The sequence below is a fragment of the Zootoca vivipara genome, chromosome 8 (genome assembly GCF_965207765.1).
Source record: "Zootoca vivipara chromosome 8, rZooViv2.hap1.1, whole genome shotgun sequence".
Lineage (NCBI taxonomy): Eukaryota > Metazoa > Chordata > Lepidosauria > Squamata > Lacertidae > Zootoca > Zootoca vivipara.
In genome coordinates this window covers 80,926,946-80,948,679 of record NC_142591.1, presented here as the reverse complement: position 1 = coordinate 80,948,679, position 21,734 = coordinate 80,926,946, and the positions used below count along the sequence as shown (strand labels likewise).

The 21,734-nt window shown below is 43.9% G+C and overlaps 2 protein-coding genes across 3 annotated transcripts in view; both read left to right on the top strand.

Moving 5' to 3' along the window:
* Positions 1 to 13,398, top strand: part of COL22A1 (collagen type XXII alpha 1 chain) — a 180,488-nt gene extending 167,090 nt beyond the window's left edge. For both annotated transcript variants that reach the window (XM_060277589.2, XM_060277590.2), the window contains exons 56-65: positions 1,363 to 1,416; positions 2,184 to 2,237; positions 2,811 to 2,882; positions 3,096 to 3,131; positions 4,170 to 4,214; positions 4,847 to 5,026; positions 9,051 to 9,117; positions 10,024 to 10,206; positions 11,755 to 11,832; positions 12,919 to 13,398. In XM_060277589.2, coding sequence (XP_060133572.1) covers positions 1,363 to 1,416; positions 2,184 to 2,237; positions 2,811 to 2,882; positions 3,096 to 3,131; positions 4,170 to 4,214; positions 4,847 to 5,026; positions 9,051 to 9,117; positions 10,024 to 10,206; positions 11,755 to 11,832; positions 12,919 to 13,106 — 957 coding nt within the window. In that variant the 3' untranslated portion in view covers positions 13,107 to 13,398. The remainder of the gene's footprint in view (positions 1 to 1,362; positions 1,417 to 2,183; positions 2,238 to 2,810; positions 2,883 to 3,095; positions 3,132 to 4,169; positions 4,215 to 4,846; positions 5,027 to 9,050; positions 9,118 to 10,023; positions 10,207 to 11,754; positions 11,833 to 12,918) is intronic.
* Positions 13,399 to 19,136: 5,738 nt separating this feature from the next.
* Positions 19,137 to 20,173, top strand: LOC118090303 (uncharacterized). The gene has a single exon (XM_060277591.2). The coding sequence runs from the start codon at positions 19,277 to 19,279 to the stop codon at positions 20,012 to 20,014; it is 738 nt and encodes a 245-aa protein (XP_060133574.2). The 5' UTR covers positions 19,137 to 19,276; the 3' UTR covers positions 20,015 to 20,173.
* Positions 20,174 to 21,734: the final 1,561 nt, after the last annotated feature.

Below are 21,734 nucleotides of genomic sequence, written 5' to 3'. Positions count from 1 at the left end.
TGATCTCTCCCCTGTAATAGGAAGCGTATAACCTCTGTCTCCAGTTTCCATATTGGGATACATAGTTGGTCTAGGAATTGTTGTCGGAGATCATCATACATTTTACAATTGAGGACCATGTGAGCTAGCTGGGCATCACATGGGCAGATGCTATCTCCTTCTGACATCCCCACGAACCTACTCCAGAGGAGGTTAGATGGATTAGAATTGAACCTAGCCAGCTAGCTTTTTCACTGGCGGGCTTCAATAAGAGCTCTTATGATTCTGCAAATGGTGGAGTGTGTGTTAATAGGGTCCGGGCTGAAAGGAAACACTGGCACAGCTCTGAAACACTGGCTTTCATCATTTCAAGTCCGCATTTCAAAACCTGAAATTTCAAGAAGGTACACATGGAAGTGGTAAATGAGAAAGGGTTGGGCCCACACTTGGAACCACTTTAAAGGGGCATTCTCAGAAGGTATGTGTGCCCTCTGCTAGGGAGAGGCTGAACTTTTTCTTCGTTGGTACCTCTGGCACAAAACATAGCAGGCAAGGCTGCCATGATAATATGTTTGATATGATAGAGATGAATTTCCTCTCGTAATGAGGACCATCCCTGTTTTGTGTTTGTTTTGCTTTCCTCTTGGGTTCTATTACCATCTTGCTCCTTGATTTTAATAAGATTCTAGCTTTTTTATTATTATCTTGGTCGCCTTTCAGGGAAAAATGAGTCAGTCCTCGCTCACAAGTTGGGCAGTATATTCAGCTGGCAACTGACTTCCTTTCTCATCCGTAAACATGTTAAAATGCACCTCATCCAGACAGGCGAGCCACTTGTTGACTACTCTATTTATAAGGACACTGGTGGCATTGTGGTCTAAACCACTAAGCCTCTTGGGCTTTCTGATCGGAAGGTCGGCGGTTCGAATCCCCACGACGAAGTGAGCTCCCGTTGCTCTGTCCCAGCTCCTGCCAACCTAGCAGTTCAAAAGCATCCCAGTGCAAGTAGATAAATAGGTACCACTGTGGCAAGAAGGTAAACGGCATTTCTGTGCGCTCTGGTTTCCGTCACAGTGTCCCATTGTGCCAGAAGCGGTTTAGTCATGCTGGCCACATGACCTGGAAAGCTGTCTGTGGATAAACGCCAGCTCCCTCAGCCTGAAAGCTAGATGAGTGCTACACCCCATAGTCACCTTTGACTGGACCTAATCATCCAGGGGTCCTTTACCTTTATTCTGATTATAGTGTTTTGATGATCGTAATGAAACAGTGATTTCTTTCCTTTTATTGATTTTTTTTTGCACATCTCTATGATATTTCATATGATTAGCAATTTAGAAATGACTCTTTCTCACCCCAGCCTTTTTTACTCTTGTGTTGCAGGGGGATCCGGGCCCTACCGGGCCCCAGGGCCCACGTGGGCTCAGAGGAATCGCAGTGAGTTGTTTCTCCCTATGGCTTTTGGGTAACATGTTTGACACATCCCACTGGGTCCCAACGGAGTTGTCTAAGTGGTACAAGGGACTCTGGAGGGATGAGGGGAGGGGGAGGAAATGGATCTGGCATTTCTGAACATGAAAAATGAAATTTACTGTTTGCGCCTCTTAGGGGAAACAGTCCAATGTGTGCACAACTTTGTGCATGAACCAGGATTGCACTCATTGTGCAAATGTATGCATAATCCAGTGTGGAAATGTTTCCAATTGAGGTCTTTTGTCTCTTCTTCCCAAGTTTCATTTTATTTTATTTTATTCCATTTCACTTTTAATTTGTATACCGCCTTCCTATATTACTATACACAAGGAAGTTTACAGCAACAAAATATAGAAGAACACACATCTTAGAGCAATCTGGCCCAGTACAGAAAGTCGTAATAAAACATAACTTAAAAATGGAACAACTTATATCAAATAAAGTAACATTCAATAATCTAGTAGAATATAATAGCACACAATAAAATCAACTCTCAAAACACCAGCAAATAATAATTAAACAGAGATTCACTCTAAACAATTACAGTGAATAATTACTAAACTATGATCAATAAAAATAACTGCAAGTTACAATGCATAAAATACCACAATGCTTACAAAACCATGTAAATGGATCAAACTGAGAAACAAAGACATAAAACTTAGAAAATTATTTTTAAAAGTTCTTAAAATGTTCTTAAAAAGACTACTTGCTGTTTTTCCCCCTTCCAGGGCAAGAGTGGATCACCAGGCCCCCCAGGGGAAGCGGGCTCTCCAGGTAACCCAGTAAGTATTGTTGTCCCAGCCTCATTACATGCAGTGTGCTGTAGTGGTTAGAGTATTAGACTAGGAGCTGGGAGACCAAGGTTCACTCAGCCATCTCACTGTCTCTCAGCCCATGTATGCCATCTTAGAGAAAAAAGGTGAGATACAAATGAAATGAATGAATGAATGAAGCAGAATGAGTGGTTGTTACATGCTGTGATTTATTGCCAAATGGAGACGAAAGGATGGTGTATCCATGGGATATATTGAATTCAGACCAGGCTGGCAGCCTCCCAGAGGAGAAATGTGCAACTGGCTGAGAAACCTGTTTGCCATTCTCTCATCACTTTATTTCAGACTTATGAGAGTTTCTTATCAGCAAAAGGGGCTGCTTCTGAATGACCAGTAAACAGGATAGAGTGGAATAGAGTAGAGAAGGCTCCAGGTTCTATCCCTAGCATCCCTTGTTTATGACTATCTAACCATCATGCAGTCTATGATTTGTCTGTAGGCCCTCCCATATCTTTAATAACACTGATCAGAATATCAACCAGCATCTGTTTCTTCCTCTTTTCTTCTTCTTCGTATTCCCAGGGTCCCAAAGGAAGCAAAGGAGAAACAGGCAGTGCAGGACTCCCTGGATTCATCGGGCCGCGAGGACCTCCTGTAAGCAGCAAAGCAATTTTGGCCACACACTGTAGACAGAACTAATAATAGGATCTCATTTGTCTGTAATTGCTTAGTGTCACCCGCTAGAACTCTGTGAAGGAGGCTGCAGGAGCCCAGAGCCCAAAGAGATTTTCACCAAGTGTAGCTGGGTTATCAGAAGTAGCTTCTGACCGTGTGGCTCTTATCCTGTTTGTGCTTTCTATTTCACAGGGAGAACCAGGTGAAAAGGGGATCCCAGGGAAAGAGGTGTGTGTTTTGACATCTTTATTAGAGGTGGATGCTGATTCCTTGAGCATATGACATAAAACGAGCACAACTCCCTTTTGTTGTTCTTCCTTAATTCTCTCTGTGCAGTTTCCCCAGGTGCAAAACTTCTTTAAATCTCCCCCAAATGTTTGTGCTTCTAGATTCTCCTCCTTTTGGTTTTGGATGGGTGGGAGGTTCTATTACAACAGGGAAGGGTCCTAGGGTTCAAATTTGGCCCTCCGGGGCCAGTGTGGTGTAGTGGTTAAGAGTGGTAGACTCGTAATCTGGGGAACCGGGTTTGTGTCTCCGCTCCTTCACATGCAGCTGCTGGGTGACCTTGGGCTAGTCACACTTCTCTGAAGTCTCTCAGCCCCACCCACCTCACAGAGTGTCTGTTGTGGGGGAGGAAGGGAAAGGAGAATGTTAGCCGCTTTGAGACTCCTTCGGGTAGTAATAAAGTGGGATATCAAATCCAAACTCTTCTTCTAAAGGTAAAGGACCCCTGGACAGTTAAGTCCAGTCAAAGGCAACTATGGGGTAATGATAAAGTGGGACATCAAATCCAAACTACTCTTCTTCTTCTTCTTCTTCTTCTTCTTCTTCTTCTTCTTCTTCTTCTTCTTCTTCTTCTCCTTCTCCTTCTCCTTCTCCTTCTTCTTCTTCTTCTTCTTCTTCTTCTTCTTCTTCTTCTTCTTCTTCTTCTTCTTCTTCTTCTTCTTCTTCTTCTCTATGTGGCCTTGTGACTCTCCGCTTCCCCAACTACACCCTTACAAACCCTACTTCTCCCCATAGAATTGCTAGTCCATATGACATGCACACTCTCCAATTTAATCTGAATTTATTTTTGGAGGATGGGAATAAATTTGATAAGTTAAAAAAAAAAAGATTACCAGTGATCTGTTTGCAGTATCTTAATGATCCACTTGCAAATTAAGCCCCTTCTGGGAGCACCAAAAGTAGCAACAGTATATTTTCTTCTTCTTCTTCTTTTTATTTTAACTGGCTCTTCTTATTTCAGACCTATTTATTTCCTTGCAGGGCACTCCAGGGAAGCCAGGTGGTGTTGGAGACAAGGGTGACAGGGTAAGCTGGAGAGCTTCACAGATGTCGATGTCGAGCAACGTTGGCAAGTCCCCAAGGCAGTCTGAATGCTGCTGCCAGAAATCATTTCCTTAATGCACGAGAGTTGGGCAAGACACCTGTGGCTTACATCAGGCTTGCTCAGAAATAGGTGGAGCGATATCCCCTATAACTGAAGGTTAAGATTTGGCATATCTCCAAGCCAACCGAGATTCAACCAGCTTGACAGCTTGCAAATATCTCAGGTCCCTGGCCACCCAAATGTCAGCTTCTTTCTTGGTCCTGTGAAGCGTTTGAGGTATGCTAGCTGCCTGGACAAAAAACACTTATGGAGAAAAGCCTACTGGGACAAGATGGTCCTCCGAAGGGTAGTCTTCCCTCTCACAAAAGCATTTCTTTTTTCAAGCATAGCCTGCTTCAATCTCCCCCTTTCAGTCTGATGGAGCAATATCACAACCTTGTCCACAGCCCATCCATCTGGCATGCTTTGCAAACCTCTTTACCGAAGGCTCCGTTCTTTTCTTCCATATCTACAGTTCTCTGATTCTATTCCTGCATTTCCAGGGGTTGGACGATCCTGTCGGCCCCTTCCAACTCAACCATTCTTTGATTACATGCTTGTTTTTATCTGACAGGGGGATCCTGGAACTAAAGGTGAAAAAGGCACAGCTGGAGAGAAGGGCCCACCTGGCGATCCTGGGATTCCCGGGCGCAAGGGACACACTGGATTAATGGGTCAACCGGGACCACCAGGGGACACAGGGCAGTCTGGACCCCCTGGTCCTCCAGGACAACCTGGATTTCCTGGGCCTAGGGTGAGTTGTGTGAAAACTGGATTTTAGGAGAAGGTTTAAGAAGTTTTCTGTCAATTATGTCCATTGTGTTTTTTAAAAAGATAGAGAAAGGGGTGTTTACACACACATTCAAAGAAGGACAAGAGGGGCCACAGATTTGCATACCGTACTTTTCCATGTATAAGACTAGGTTTTAGTTTTTTTAAAAAAAATAATAATAAAGGCAAAGGGACCCCTGACTATTAGGTCCAGTCGTGACCGACTCTGGGGTTGCGGTGCTCATCTCACTTTACTGGCCGAGGCAGCCGGCGTACAGCTTCCAGGTCATGTGGCCAGCATGACAAAGCTGCTTCTGGCAAACCAGAGCAGTGCACAGAAATGCCGTTTACCTTCCCGCCAGAGTGGTACCTATTTATCTACTTGCTCTGGTGTGCTTTCAAACTGCTAGGTTGGCAGGAGCTGGGACAGAGCAACAGGAGCTCACCCCGTCACAGGGATTCGAATTGCTGACCTTCTGATTGGCAAGCCCTAGGCTCAGTGGTTTAACCCACAGCGCCACCCACGTCCCTGGATTTTTAAAATTAATATTTAATGTTAAAAATTTGTGGTTGTCTTATACATTGATAGTGCATTGTGGGGACACAGGGTTGGTTGTTCCTGCTTTTCAGAGATAGTTATTTGTGGCTGTGGCAAGGGCTGGTGTTGACTGGCTGTCATTTCGGCTATTGGGTGGGCAGTTTGCTGCTTTTGCCGGTGAGGGGACGGGATCGTTGGCCTTTGTGGGTGAGCAATTTTTGGCAACCCCCCCCCCAAGCTCAACAACGCTGGACAATCCTTCCCAAAAAAAGCTCAACAACTTTGGGGAATCTCTCTCCACCCCCCATTATTTTCTTAATTTTGAGTCCCACAATATAGGGGGCATCTTATACATGGGAGCATGTTATACACAGAAAAATAAGGTACAGTGGTACCGCGGTTTATGAACACAATTGGTTCTGGAAGTCTGTTCATAAACTTAAGCGTTCATAAACTGAAGCAAACTTTCCCATTGAAAGTAATGGAAAGTGGATTAATCTGTTCCAGACGGTCCACGGAGTACTTAAACTGAAGCGTTCATAAACTGAAGCGAACTTTCCCAATGGAAAGTAATGGAAAGTGGATTAATGCGTTCCAGACGGGTCCACGGAGTACTCAACCTGAAGCGTACTTAACCCGAAGCATGGGTGTAATTGGTTCCGGAATTCTGTTCATAAACTGAAGCGTTCATAAACTGAAGCAAACTTTCCCATTGAAAGTAATGGAAAGTGAATTAATCCGTTCCAGATGGGTCCACGGCGTTCGTAAACCAAAAATTCGTAAACCGAGGTGTTCATAAACCAAGTTCCCACTGTATATTAATGCATATTGATGCAACTTTAGAAATACATACTATAATTTAAACAGGAAGTATACTGCAACAATGGGGGGACTACCTTTGAAGGTGGATCGGAAGCTACAACTAATCCACAATGTGCCAGCTGGTGACTGGAAGAGGCTGCTGGGACCATATAACACCAGTCCTGAAAGACCTACATTGGATCCCAGTACTCTTCCAAGCACAATTCAAAGTGCTGACCAGTGCTTTTTTTCCTAAAAAAAATATGTTTAGGAGTACTCTCATTTTGACAATCACCATTTTATAGTTTGAATTGGGGAAAATAAATACAATTAATACAATTAAAAAGTACAAAGATTCACAAAATGTTTAGGGGTATGTGTATCCCCAGGAAAAAAGCACTGGTGCTGGCCTTTAAAGCCCTAAATGGCCTTGGCCCTGTATACACCCGAAGGAGGGTCTCCACCCCCATCGCTCAGCCCAGACACTGAAGACCAGCACCGGGGGCCTTCTGGCGGTTCCCTCACTGCGAGAAGCAAAGCTACAGGGGACCAGGCAGAGGGCCTTCTCAGCAGTGGCACCCTCCCCATGGAATCCCTTCCCACTATATGTCAATGAGATAAGTAACTATGCAACCTTTCATAGAAATCTGAAGACAGCCCCGTATATGGAAGCTTTCAATGTTTGAAGTTTTATTATGCTTTTATATTTGTTGGAAGCCACCCGCAGTGGCTAGGGCAACCCAGTCAGATGGGTGGTGTACAAATAATAAAATGGTTGTTGCTATTGTAAGTACAGTGCATCTCACCATAGTGGGGGAGACTGCGGCCAGGGGACCCCTTTGCTTGCCTAGCCTATTCCCATGGCGTTTCTAATTGTTCACTGGCAACTTTGAGACCCCTATTGCTCTCTTGCAACTGGATTGAAACTGGACAACCCTTAAGCTAAAGCAGGCACCCCCAAACTTCGGCCCTCCAGATGTTTTGGGACTACAATTCCCATCTTCCCTGACCGCTGGTCCTGTTAGCTAGGGATCATGGGAGTTGTAGGCCAAAACACCTGGAGGGCCGCAGTTTGGGGATGCCTGAGCTAGAGGAACGTTCTCTATAAAGCAGGACACATGTATTGTCAAGAGTCCCTCTGCCCTTAACAGATTGCTGGTAACAGTGATGGTGAACTTAACAATAAGAAAAGAACATTTTCTGTTGACATTGATTTATGACTACTGGCCTCAGGCCCCCATACCAAAAACAAAAAAACAAAAAACCACCTACAGAACCTCTTCTAGAATTAATTTTTCATGATCATACATGGGGGGGATTCAGTTGCACCAATGATGATGAGGTTGTTTTTTTATTTAAAAAAATAACAGAGAGTATTTTTGGATACAGGTAGGTAGCCGTGTTGGTCTGGATCGAAGTAAAATAAAAAAAATTCCTTCAGTAGCACCTTAAAGACCAACTAAGTTTTTATTTTGGTATGAGCTTTCGTGTGCATGCACACTTCTTCAGATACAGTGAAATGGAAGTTTCCAGGCACTTATGTAGAGAAGGGGTGGGGAGGGGTGGGGATGGGGAGGGGGGATCACTCAGAAGGGTGGTGGAAATGGGTGATTGACTGACTGATAGCTGTTGATGACCGGAAACGACTGCAAATGGTTTTGCATGAAAAAGCAAGGGTTGAGATGGCTGAAGATCGCTTATCATGTATAATGAGATAAAAATCCGATATCTCTGTTCAAACCAGGTCCCTCCATGGTTTTGAGCTTGGTGATAAGTTGCAATTCAGCAACTTCTCTTTCCAGTCTATTTCTGAAATTCTTTTGTAGTAAGACAGCTACTTTGAGGTCTTGTATAGAATGTCCTGGGAGATTGAAGTGTTCTCCTACTGGTTTTTCTGTCTTCTGGTTCCTGATGTCAGATTTGTGTCCATTTATCCTTTGGCGTAGGGTTTGGCCTGTTCGTCCAATATAGAGAGCTGAAGGGCACTGTTGGCATTTGATGGCATACACAATGTTAGAAGATGAGCAATTAAATAGTCCTGAGATGGTATGTTGGATGTTGTTGGGGCCAGTAATGGTGTTGTCTGGGTGTATGTGGCAGCAAAGTTGGCATCTGGGTTTATTGCAGGCTCTGGTACCAGTGTCCATGTTAAGTCTGGTGGTTGTATTATTGTGGGTGAGGAGTTGTTTAAGATTGGGTGGCTGTCTGTAGGCAATGAAAGGTCTTCCTCCCAGAGATCCGCACATTTGCCCTTATTTCTGCTAATTGGAAAATAAGGACATCTATTACCTTGAAAGGTTCCCGAGGCTTTTTTCCAATTGAAAATGCAATGTATGGAGATAATTTCCACACATGTTCAGTCCCACTCCTAATATAAGAGGACTTGCATTAAGCACTGAACAGCTTTGGAAGGGGAGTAGAAGAATGAAGCTCTCACCTATCCAAATCTGCACAGAAAAGATTACAGGCAGTTAGCATGTTATTACAGTACTTAGCTGCAATTTCAAGAGGGATATGGAGGTGTGTTCCAGGTCTGTTTCACACTAGAATTTGTGGGAAACAATCACGTAAGCCACAAATTTTGCTGGAACATTGAAGTCTTCCTTCCTTCCTTCCTTCCTTCCTTCCTTCCTTCCTTCCTTCCTTCCTTCCTTCCTTCCTTCCCTAGGGGGACACTCCATCAGTGGAAACTCTGCGAAGGCTCATCCAAGAAGAACTAGGAAAACAACTTGATGGTGAGACTGACTACAAAGTGACTATGATACCCCCTACATGTACAATATGGTTGCAAGAGAGCTAGATGTTGACGTGGGAGTCCAGACAGTTAAGGAGAAACTAAAATATTTTTGTTTTTTTTTAAATAAGGGTAGCAACTAGACCTGGACTGAGATGGTTCAGCCAAGATTGGGGACGAGTTTTAAGCGTGTGGGTTTGTGAAATGGAGCAAAAACGTCTTGCTTAAACAAGTATTCATCTCACTACCACTTGTGCTCCAAGACTTCCCTTTCCTTCCCTGTTCTCCACCATACCCCATTCACCCTCAAAATCTTCTCAAGGGAATTGGGGCAGCCTCCAGAGCAAATGAGGTGCTGCGGGGAATCTATAGGGCAGAAGCAGAGAAAGTCACATTCCTGTTCCCTGAAGCTGCATGTTCACTTTACTTCAATACAGAGTTCAACATCCTGAGAATTCTAATTTTTGTTGCTGTTAAAAAATAAAGTACTAAGTTTAGACAGGTTTTCCAGTAGTTTTAGGTGAGACTTTAGTGCCTTTCATATTACTAACGTCTTGATTGATGACCATCAAAATCAAACTAAATAATGAAAAACAGGGGAACTATTTCAAATATCTACAGGTCACTGAATTAAGCTTTCCTGGTGGACAATTTTGAAAATGAAACACAATATTAAGCTGAGTATCAAGAGCCCAATTTATACTGCATCGTAAAATGACTAAGGACAAAAATGTAGAATGAGGTTTTGTTCAGGAGCCCCAAGGATTTCTTAGATAAGCATTCGGGGAACAGCTTATAGGGGTAAGGAAGGCTTGCAGGAAGTTATTTCTCTGGTCATTGGCTCCAACATTTCCCCTTCTTTTTCCAGACCCCCATGCATAATAATATTCTCTCTGTTTTCCTGCAGCCAGACTGCCCTACCTCATAAGCCAGATGCAGCCAGCCCACATCAAAGCACCTCAAGGTAGACCAGGCCCTCCAGGAGAACCTGGTAAGGAAGGCCCTCCAGGCAGAGGAGGCCCTGCAGGAGAACCTGGCAGGCCTGGACAGCCTGGTTCAGAAGGACCAGCAGGACCGATGGGCCCCAAAGGTGAGTGAGCCTTAAATATGGTGAGCAGCCATTGGGCTGAGATGGAGAACTCAGAATGAATATTTGCAAACAGTTGGAACAAGAAGAGAGTTTCTGCAGCAGGAAATGATGCATATTGACATTCTAAAGCTAGGTCAATCTTGGAATAACAAGGTGTTCTTGCCACCTGTCTGTTTTGATAAGACTCCAGGAGTGAAGTCAACCCACTGGAGAATCACAGCGCCTGCTGTGGCTGCAGAGACCAGTAACACATAACTGCTGCTTCCTGCATTCTTAGCAGCACCTAAGTGACCTCCCTGGAGCACAAGCCTGGGCAGTGTGTATGGAGGTCCTGGGCTGCCCAGACTCCAAGACCCCCTCTCAGCCTTGCTGATGGTGGTCAAGAGGAAAGCAGAGCAATAAGTTTGGCACCAGCTTGGCTGCAGGTGTTGCCATCATCATCATCATTTTATTTGTATGCTGCCTTTCCACAGTTAAAACAGTGCTAAAAGCAGCTTACAATATGTAAAGATTTGTAGTTACAAACATAGCAAAGTATTCATAAAAATAAATAAGACACATCAAAAACTACATAACCAAACTGAACAATTTCCACATAAAAATAAAGATACAAAAATAATAATATCAATAACAGCAAACACTCCTGACAAAACTTTCCCCCAAATAAGGCAAAAGGGTAAAGATCCCCTGGATGGTTAAGTCCAGTCAAAGGCGACTATGGGGTTGTGGTGCTCATCTCGCTTTCAGGCCAAAGGAGCCAGCATTTGTCCACAGACCACTTTCTGGGTCATGTGGCCAGCATGACTAAACCACTTCTGACATAACAGAACACCATGATGGAAACCAGAGTGCATGGAAACACCGTTTACCTTCCTATTTATCTACTTGCACTGCCATGCTTTCGAACTGCTAGGTAGGCAGAACCTGGGACAGAGCAACAGCAGCTCACCCCGTTGTGCGGATTTGAACCGCTGACCTTCTGATCAGCAAGTCCAAGAGGGCTCAGTGGTTTAGACCACAGCGCCACCCGCACATACCCCAGTCCTTGCTGGGCAGCAGAAGCAGCAGTTCTTATGAAGCCTGTCAGGCCATCTGGCTCCCAGCAGGTTGGACTTCCAGAAGGAGGCATGGAAGATGCCATCCAACTGTCTTAGGGACTTCAGTCCATATTTGTGTAGGGTTTACTCCTTAGCCTTTTCTTCTCCTGAAGATGCCCGGCAGGGCATTATTTCCTTGCTATGCCATGGCATTCTCACACCCTAAAATGTATACAGTACATGGACGTAAGTGCAATCAAGCTCAATGGGGCTTACTGTATAGGATTACTCTCTTATTGTCCATTTTTAACAACAGGAAAGTATAAACCTCATAAAGACAAGTATTTGTTTCTTTTTAAGTCCAAAAGCTTTTAGCTCATTATAGAACAGAGTGGAGAATGGTTAACATGCTGGAGACTAGAATAAGAATAAAATGGGTCCTAGTCAGGTTCCTCTTCCTTTTTATCTTCTGAACTCTGCTGGTCAAATTTTGTTTCGTTCTCCCCACCAGGTGAGAGAGGAGACAAAGGAGACAAAGGAGATACTGGTATTGGCCAGAGGGGAGAAATTGGTCCCCCGGGAATTCCAGGTGAGTGAAGGGATGACCAGATCTGACTTGGCATGATAGAATTGTCAGGGACTGGCAGGATTCCAAAAAGTGTGGGGCAGAGGCAGGGGACCAGGAGAGGGGACTAGTAATTTATGGAGCTTGAGACTGCCTGCAACGCAAGAGCCAAGGGAGGGGAAGAGAGTTAGGGCAGTCTGAGACAGAGGAAGGCACAGTCAACAGATGGGTCAGTAAACTCCACATCTTCCCCTGTCCCCGCTGTCTCCTAGAACCAGGAGGGACTTGAAGTGGGAAGAGCAGCAGTGACTGCCAAGCAGGAGAAGTCTCAGTTTGCAGGAGCACAACCTGTCAAGGGAGGGTATATAAGCCAGCAGAGGGGGTGGGTGGTCCTTGTTGCTGCAATTGCTCTACAAGGCCCAGGCCTGTGGACAGCTGCCTAGAGGCTGGAAGTGTGTCTCTGTGTGTGTCCAGAGCACTGTAGAAGCTGTGGTGGGTGTTTCTCTTGTCAGTGAAAAAGTTTACTATCACACATGTGCCTTCCTTATCTGGGATGGGCCATCTGGTCATAGCTGCCAGGTCTCCCGTATTCCCCGGGAAACCCCCGTTTTTCCAGCTGTCCCCAGCCGAAAAAACAGATTTTTTGTTTTGTTTTCCCCCAGTTTATTCTGGTGTGGCGACCATTTTGGAACTGGGCGGAGCATGCTCAGAAGCGACTTTTGATGCTGCTTTGCCCAGTTCCAAAATGGCTGCAGCGCGACTTCTGGTGCGGCAGCCATTTTGGAACAGGGCAGAGCAGCATCAAAAGTAGCTTCTGAGCATGCTCCGCCCAGTTCCAAAATGGCGGCAGCTCTATTTCTGGTCCAGTCCCTTATTTCTCAGGCCGGAACTTGGCAGCTATGCATCTGGTACCCACCTGAGTTTTCACTGTGAAGATGCTGCCATGGGTGGCTTTGGTCCAGCTTTGTTTTTCAACCACCTTTAGGCAACAGCTCATTTTGCAGGTGAAGCTGCCTTTTCCTGAGGCCTGACCATCCAATCACCAGCACTATTTGGTCAGACTGGCAGCAACGTGGCAGTGATGCTTACCCACAATGCTTTGTTCCCTAGGTGTCCCGGGTGAACCTGGCTATGGCAAAGATGGGATGCCAGGATCGCCAGGCCCCCAGGGTGAAGCGGGCGTTCCTGGACTGATGGGTCCCCAGGGGCCACCAGGAGCCAATGGACAATGTGACCCCTCTCAGTGTGCTTACTATGCAAGCCTGGCTGCCAGGCCCAGCAACGTCAAGGGGCCCTAGAAGGCAAGGCCCCAAAGCCCACGGACCTCCTATGGACCTACGTCTGAAACTTGAAGGAAGCAAGGAAGGTGGGAGGTCTCACCTCTTTTTCCTGCTTCTGTTTCTGAGGCCTTGTAGACTATTAAAACCATCCAATGCTGCCGGTCGGTCAAGTTTATCATAAATAAGAAGTTATAAATCGCTATTCTTTTATGAGGTGAAAAGTGTTCTTTGTTTTGCTTTTCTTTTCTCTAATATCAGGACAAATTCAAACTTTTTTTTTTAAAGAAGGTTTTTTTTAAAATATATATATAAATATTGTCAATGAAGTATAGAATGAATCCATGTTAGAGCTGAAAAGGAAGACATTTTGGCTGTTGATTTTTATTTTTATTTTTATTCTTATTATTATCATCTCTGAAGGCCAAGCTAGGGATACAGTAGAGACCTGGAACTGAACAATGTGACAGAAAGAGGATTCTGGCTGGATAAGTTGTAAGTGGCAGGGGGAGATTAGGAGCAATGATGTAAATTTGTACACCCATTACAATCAGTTTTGACAACCAGGTATTTACATAGCTGGAGATACCTCCTGTTTGTCTAAAGGTCATAGATGTAATTTCTTCAGGGCTTTTTTTTAGCCCAAGGGACTTGCTAATATTAAACGGTATGATAGAGGGAGATCGGCCCAGGGAATATACCCACTTTACAAACCATGGATGCAGTGTACTAGATTATATTGTATATATAATCTATATATTGTATATATCTCACAATTTGCATATAAGATTGTCAATAGGAGCCTTGCATGCTCCTTGGTCCATCTATGCCAGGGGTCAGCAAACTTTTTCAGCAGGGGGCCGGTCTACTGTCCCTCAGACCTCCTCAGACCTTGTGGGGGCCGGACTATATTTTGAAAAAAAATATATGAACGGATTCCTATGCCCCACAAATAACCCAGAGATGCATTTTAAATAAAAGGACACATTCTACTCATGTTAAAAACATGCTGATTCCCAGACTGTCCATGGGCCGGATTTAGAAGGCGATTGGGCCGCATCCAGCCCCCGGGCCTTAGTTTGGGGGCCCCTGATCTAGGCAGTATTGCTTACTCTGTCGGGGAACAGCTCTCCGACATTTCCATCAGGAGTCTGTCCCAGCACAAACTGGGACTGACCCTGCTACCTGCATGCAAAAGAGTTCCTCTGTCACTGAGCCCTTCCCCTAAAAATAAAATAAGACTCTAGTCTTCATGGATTTGAATATAGGATCTAATTAAATGTGGACATGGGAACCTGACTTCTATCAAGTCTCGCCATTGGTCCATCTTGCTTAGAATTGTCTACGGTGGCTGGTAGCAGGTCACCATTTCAGACAGGGAGCCTGTCCCGGAAGATGCCATCAGGCATTGAACCTTGAACCTTCTACATGCAGTGCAAATGTTCTGCCATCTGATCTACAGCCCTTCCCCTTACAGGCCTTTGGCTTTTCACCTGCCCATTCACCTTCCCAAACACTCCTCCCTGGCCACCTGCTTTTCTCACCACATCTGAAGGTTTCAGCTGGGGGTGAAGGGAAAGTGGCTGGCAGGAGAAGGGGGAGTAAATTACCACTTTCCCCTCTGTTCTTCTGTACCACTTCCATTTTCCAATGATTAAGCAATGGCCCATGAATCAAAGAATCAGGTCTGTAGCTGAAAATCTGTCCTTGGACGCATCATCTCCTAAATATTTATTCTTTATTTTCATCCGAGTGTCCCCAGCACACCTGCATCCGGTCATTATTAAACAAAATGACAGAGGAAAAGTCATTTTCTTTAAACCGCCCTGAGACCTTCGGGTATAGGGCAGTATATGAATTCAATAAATAATAAAATAAATAATACATAAAAGTGAGGGAAATATATGTGACAAGTATTTGCTTCTTTAGCAAAATGTATCAGTCCAAACCCAATTTTTTGATTACTAGTTCCTTGATTTGGCTCAAGTCCCAAAGGCTCAGGGTGGCTGGGTGGGTAACACTGTAAATTGGTTAATTTGTGAGCTGAAAATAACATTTTAATAGTGCAATCCTTGACCTGTTTGCTCAGAAGTCAGTCCCACTTCAGTCCTACCTGTGATCCTCGAAGAATGAACTTGGGATGTTAGGACTGTGTCTTTAATATCACATACCACAGCATATTGGAAGATTTTCCTGAAGAAGTGAAATTGTTGGCGCCCATCTGTCTTGGGAGACAATGGAGGAGTCAAGCTGTCAGAAGGTTGCAGAGCCTGCTGTGGGTGTTGAGACCGATACAGGAGAGACATGTTTTGTTGCAGCTGGGGAAAAGGAAAGTGTTGGGTTGTGGTGTTGCAGATGCACCATGGCTTCTTCTCTCTGCACCCCTCCTGTGGTCATTCCTCCTCTGGTCACTGCTATGGATACACAACCTGTCTGTCTCCAGGCACTGTGGTCTTCTGCGAGGGATTCCCACATGGTGGGGATGAAGTTGCCAACCTTCATGTTATGCTTGCAGACATCTTTGTAATGCCGAGTTGGTCTGCCAATGGGCCTGGTGTCTGAATCCAGGTCCTTGTGGAGCAGGCATCCCCAAACTTCGGCCCTCCAGATGTTTTGGACTACAATTCCCATCACCCCTGACCACTGGTCCTGTTAGCTAGGGATCATGGGAGTTGTAGGCCAAAACATCTGGAGGGCCGCAGTTTGGGGGTGCCTGTTGTAGAGCATGTAAAGCAGTGAAATAGCTGGCATTAATTTAGCTGGGTGGGTGGTTGTGGTTGGTAGAGGAAACCATTCCCAGGGACGAAGTTGAATTCCAATGCTGGAATCAACCTAAGAACTGCCTGTGTGGGATCAGAACATCCTTAGGCTGGGGCACTGCAATCAGGATTGCATCCGGGATGCTGAGAGAAGCTAGTCAATCGGAAATCCTCCCATGGACTCTGCCAGATCAGCTCCACAGCGCTAGGAAGATGCAATGCTACTTGATCCATTAAATTCTGACTGCCAGCTCACCAAAGCCCCACTGCAGGCAGATAATAATTCCCAGTTTGGGTACCTATGATCCTTTTTGAATAAATAAACTGGAAATACTGAATCTGAAACCTCATGCATGCAAAGTGGATGTTCTATAATGGAGCTTTGAGCTCACATGGCTATGCCATGGCACAAATCTCACAAATACTGTTTGACACCCATTGTCTTCTTGTTTACAAATGTTTTCTTTGCCAAAATTAAAGTAGCCAAGGGGCAGCCATGTGGTTGAGCTTTCGTTTTCCCCTTTGTTAAGTGGATTCTGAAGCAGCCAAGTACAATAGATAGAGTGGTGGTGGAGGAGCAGGCAACAAGTCCATGCAATAAGTTCATCATTTCAATGGAAGAAGCTCTTAGACTGTGCTGTTGATTCAGTGTTAAAGACAAATGTTATTTATATATTTTTAAAGGTGCTATTTTTATGTGGGTTTTACGGCATCAGTGCTTTCATTTTTTTTTTGAAAAATGAAACAGTATAATCTGTGGAGTGTCTAAATTATTGTGATTGTAGCAAGCAGGCTCTATTCCAGATAATTATGATGCCTGTGTTGTCTCTGAAGGAGAAATCTCAGAAGTATTTTGCTGGCAAATAAATATCTTAGCCAAAATGTTTTAAGAAGAGAGTTTGATTTGCAGCTTTGTCTCTTTCTTGTTGGACTAAATATTGGGGATGGGGGGCATTTTGCTGGTGATGAGTTTTTGTTCCCTGTCCTTTGTAAACGGTTCCTTTTGCAACACTGCCTTATGGTCCTATTTGACTAAGGTGGTGGCTGCTGTTTTCAGTGCAATTATTAAACCCTTTCCCACCCACGTGCCCATTGCATTTGTGCGCTGTGCTGAATTTCTGGCACAATAGATTGCAGGCATCTGAAACCCTTTCCTCTCAGAATAATTTCAGGCTATAATGTATATACATGTTATTTTGCATTATTTAATAAAATTAAATATTCCAAAAAAGCACCATTTATCTTTATGGGTAGGCTACCAGAGGCAAGCACACAAAAATGCTTATTTATTTCCATGCACACATTTTTAAAGAGAAAAAAATTCACAAATGGATATGTCACTGGGCCCAATGGAACTTAAGGTTTGAAAAATCAGAAGCCGATATTGATGTATTTGTCCATCCTTGCTAATAAAATCCAGCCTTTGTAACTTGCTAAATGAAATATTTCATATATTGTTAAATACACATTCGGTGACACAGACATTCAACTTATCTCTCCACCTAAGTCCCGAGTTTTAATTGCTATGTTTTCAAGGAATGGTTTTCATTGCATTTTTTATTATTATGAATGTTTCTATTTTAATGTATTGAGAGGATTATATTATAGAGGTTTATATTCTAATGGTTGTGTAACTGTCCTTTGTCCTTGCAAACTTCTTAGAAGCCTATTTTGACACTCAGCATTATATAGTAAGCATACTGTTGCAATGCGCTCAGCATGGGCCTGCCCTTGAAGATGACTCGAAAACCTCAATTGTTTCAAAATGCAGTAGCCAGATTATGTTCCACTCTCACATAAACCCTGTTTCAAAACAGCTGTATTGGTTACCAGTTCATTTCCAGGCCCATTTCAAGGAGCTCACACCTCCTTCACTACAGACCCCCTTCGGTGTTAAAATAGGCAGAGGCAAGCCTTCTTAGTTGTTCCACCACCCTTAAAAGCTCTGGAGGTAGCAACCTAGGAAAGGGCATCTTCATTATGCAGCTTTTGATGAATGCTGGAAACACACCTCTTTTCCCTGGCATTTGCAGCTGAGGTGTATACTTTTAAGTCCCACCTTAAAAATACGTGCTTATATGATTCAAAGTCATTCCAAACTGTTTTTACCATTTTAATTATCACAATCCACCATAGGAACTTAGGGTTAAAGGAACATAGGGTTAAATAACAGCAGCAGCAGCAACAACAACAACAACAACAAAGGATGATGTCATATCCTCCAACATTTCTCTGGTGAAAATAGGGACGTCCTAAGGAAAAGCGGGACATTCCAGAATCAAATAAAAAACTGGGACGGCTTCTGCAAATCCAGGGCCATCCCTGGAAAATAGGGACACTTGGATGTAGAGACCACTGGAGGAAGAAGTTACAGGTAGGTAGCCGTGTTGGTCCGAGTCAAAGCAAAATAAAAAAATTCCTTCAGTAGCACCTTAAAGACCAACTAAGTTTTTATTTTGGTATGAGCTTTCGTGTGCATGCACACTTCTTCAGATACACTGAAACAGAAGAGCCAGACCCTTATGTATATTCAGAGGGTGGTGGGGGTGGGTGGGAATGGGTGATGGGCTGATAGGAGTGGTAAACCTGTTGATGGCTGTTAACGACTGCTGATGACTGCAATAGGTCCTGTGGGGAAAAAGCAAGGGCTGATGTGCTAAAGAAAGCTTGATCAAGCATAATGAGATAAGAATCCTATGTATTCTATTGAGAATAATGAGATAATAATCCTATTCCTACAAAGGATTCTTACCTCTTATCCTATCAGCCCATCACCCATTCCCACCCACCCCACCACCCTCTGAATATACATAAGGGTCTGGCACTTCTGTTTCAGCGTATCTGAAGAAGTGTGCATGCACACGAAAGCTCATACCAAAATAAAAACTTAGTTGGTCTTTAAGGTGCTACTGAAGAATTTTTTTTATTTTACTGGAGGAAGAAGACAGCCATCTTGCATCACCGACATTCCCAATGATATCAATGCCTTTTGAATCAGGTGAAAGCAACTGCAAAACGTCAGACTGCAAAAGGAAAGAAAAGCAGGTTGTAACAGGTGAGGGCTGGCATATGGTGAAGCTAATCAATAGCACAGAACTGTAGTTTCAGTTTACATTGAAATAGAAGTTGGCTTTGCTTAAGTAAAGAAAACAGTGTGGGCTGGGCTGTGTACTTTCTGTCAAGAGCTGCACAAAAGATGAGGAAGTTTTTGCTCTCCAGAGACGCAAGTGTTTACCTGCCAGATGTAGCTGAGCAACCTGGAAGCTCTCTGTATTTACAAGGAGGAGGAATTCAGATGGACTGACAGCCAGGCTGAGGGAAGTCTCCAAAGCAGCTGGCGTTGAACCATGACCCTTTTCCTCTTGTTTCACCAAGGAGGAGGATGAAACTAGTCGGCAACTTCCCTCTGCCCCTACTCTATGCTGACCAGCAATGGAAATGCCAACGGAATGTGACCCTCAGTACAAAGGTGGGAAAAAACTCAAACTGGAAGGCAAAGATTTGATGTCAGTGCCTCGCCAGATCTTTGCACTGCAAGGATTGCGAGTTTTGGAGATGACTCCGGAACGAGAGAGCTGCCTGAGGTACAGGATGGATCTCGTCCCTCATGAGATTGGCCACTTGCAAAACCTGGCCTTGCTCTACCTGGACTCCAACAACCTGAAAGAGGTCCCTGCTGAGATAGGCTCCTTAGGCAAGCTGGAGAGGCTCACCCTCAGCAACAACAGCATAACCTCTCTGCCTGAGGAAATAGGAGGGCTCCAGAAGCTCCATAGCCTCCATTTGGCAAACAACAGCCTGGCAGAGCTCCCTACACCTGTTTGTCAGCTGAGGAACCTGGTTTTCTTAGATGCTACTGATAACCACATCAGCACCATCCCTGACACCATTAAGCAGCTGCAGAAACTGGAAACGCTGCTGCTGCTTTTCAATTCTCTCAGGCATCTGCCAAGGGGAGTCTGTTCCTTAAAGACCTTGAAGACTCTCTGGCTAGGACAGAACAACCTCAAGGCTCTCCCATCAAACTTTGGTCAGCTGGTAAACTTGGACTGGGGTTCAAATTACTGTTCCTGCAGTTTTGAAGGGAATCCTTTGGTGCAACCACCTCCTGAAGTGTGCAGTGGAGGACCTGTTGTGATCAGAGAGTATTTTGCCTCCTTAAGGGGATAGAAATCTATGTGTAGGGTAAGTAGAGGTGAGAGAGAAGTTAACGTTTACAGGGAAGCGTATCTGATTTGCACTTCCTCTTAACAATACTTGGCAGCCATCATTGGAATTCACACTTCTCCAGATTTTATACTGCAGTTTTCCAGCAAAGTAATGCATTTTTTTTAAAAAAAATATACATATTTTGGATTTGAGTATGCATAGAAATGCACACCTTCATAAAAATGACATCCAAAAATGCATTATACGAGGAAATGCATTATATTGGGCAAAATTGCTTTGCAAAAAAAAATGTGCATATTGGGGGAAATTGCATACAAATGTGTACTTTAGAAGAAATTAAAAGAAAATGCTGATGAATTTTCCTGTTGAATTAAAAGTTCCTAAATCCATCTTTTGATCTCATCCCATCCAGATTGTGTAGGGTAGGATCTATGCTACGCAATCATGCTCTGATGCCACCAGGATCCTATCTCCGCTGGAAAAATGTTTCTCATTTTCAAGTGGTTCATTGCAATGTGTCCTATGCATTGGCTCTGAATTTGCATTGCATATGTTCTAATTATGGTTATATATTTTTAATATTTTAATTAGGTTGTTTTATTGTGTGTTTTAATTATGGATATTTATACCTTGAGGCTTGTATAATTGGTTTTTATTGCTGCAAACGACCTAAGGAGCACCCTCCTAGCAAGATCTACCAGGAGGAGCAGGTTAGGATCTAGATGATCTCTTGCTGAGCTGAGAGGTCCATGATGCAGCTGGGCTATGCTGGCTTAAATCCTGCATCCTTGCACCCCACCCATACAGCATGCAGCTGGATGAGCCAAACCTGGCTGATCTGAAACTGGTGTAAGCCCTGAAAAGAGGGTATTCTGGTAGGGTTGCTATGTGCCCTCTTTTTCCAGGACACGTCCTCTTTTTCCTCTTCTCTTCTCTTCTCCTACCCCCCTCAGCAACATATTACAGCCTCTACAGCCTACACATAGATGGGGTTTTTAAAATAAGAGTCATCATAGCATCCTCTTTTTTGCTCTTCAAAATATGGCAACCCAATTCTGGGGAAATAGAACTGGGGAGGGGCAGGACTTAAGCTGAGCACGTGACCTGGCACCCCGGTGTAAACTAAGCCATCAAAATGGATGGTGTAACGCCAGCACTATTTTAAAGGGTTATTTTCCTTTTGCCAGGCTTCCCTTTGCCTCAGTCAGCAGTAGCAACACTTCTCTGGTGTAACTTTACACCAGATTGATATACATTGGCTTCTTGTGAAAAGGATTGCTCTCTTAGCAGTAAGCCAGGCATTTTTATTTTTATTTTAATGTACAGTGGTGCTTCTACTTACGAATAACCCTACTTACGAATGTTTCTACTTACGAATGGAGCTCCGTCCGCCATCTTGGATGCGGTTTAGATAGGATTTTTTCTACTTACGAATTTTTAGATAAGGTTGCTTCTACTTACGAATTTTTTTCTCCCAATGCATTCCTATGGGATTCGACTTACAATTTTTTTCGACTTACGAATGTGCATTTGGAACACATTAAATTCGTAAGTAGAGGTAACACTGTAGATTATAATTCTGGATATCTATATCCTAATGCTTCTTGTAATTGGTTTTAATACAAACCACTTAGAATTATGTTTCGGCATTAAGTGGCATTCAAGTTAAAATGTTGTTGATGATGATGAAGAAAAGGAAGATGTAATTGTTTATTACATA

Bases quoted from the DNA above. Each gene is read 5' to 3' on its own strand.
- LOC118090303 (XM_060277591.2), top strand. From the start codon at position 19,277: ATGGAAATGCCAACGGAATGTGACCCTCAGTACAAAGGTGGGAAAAAA.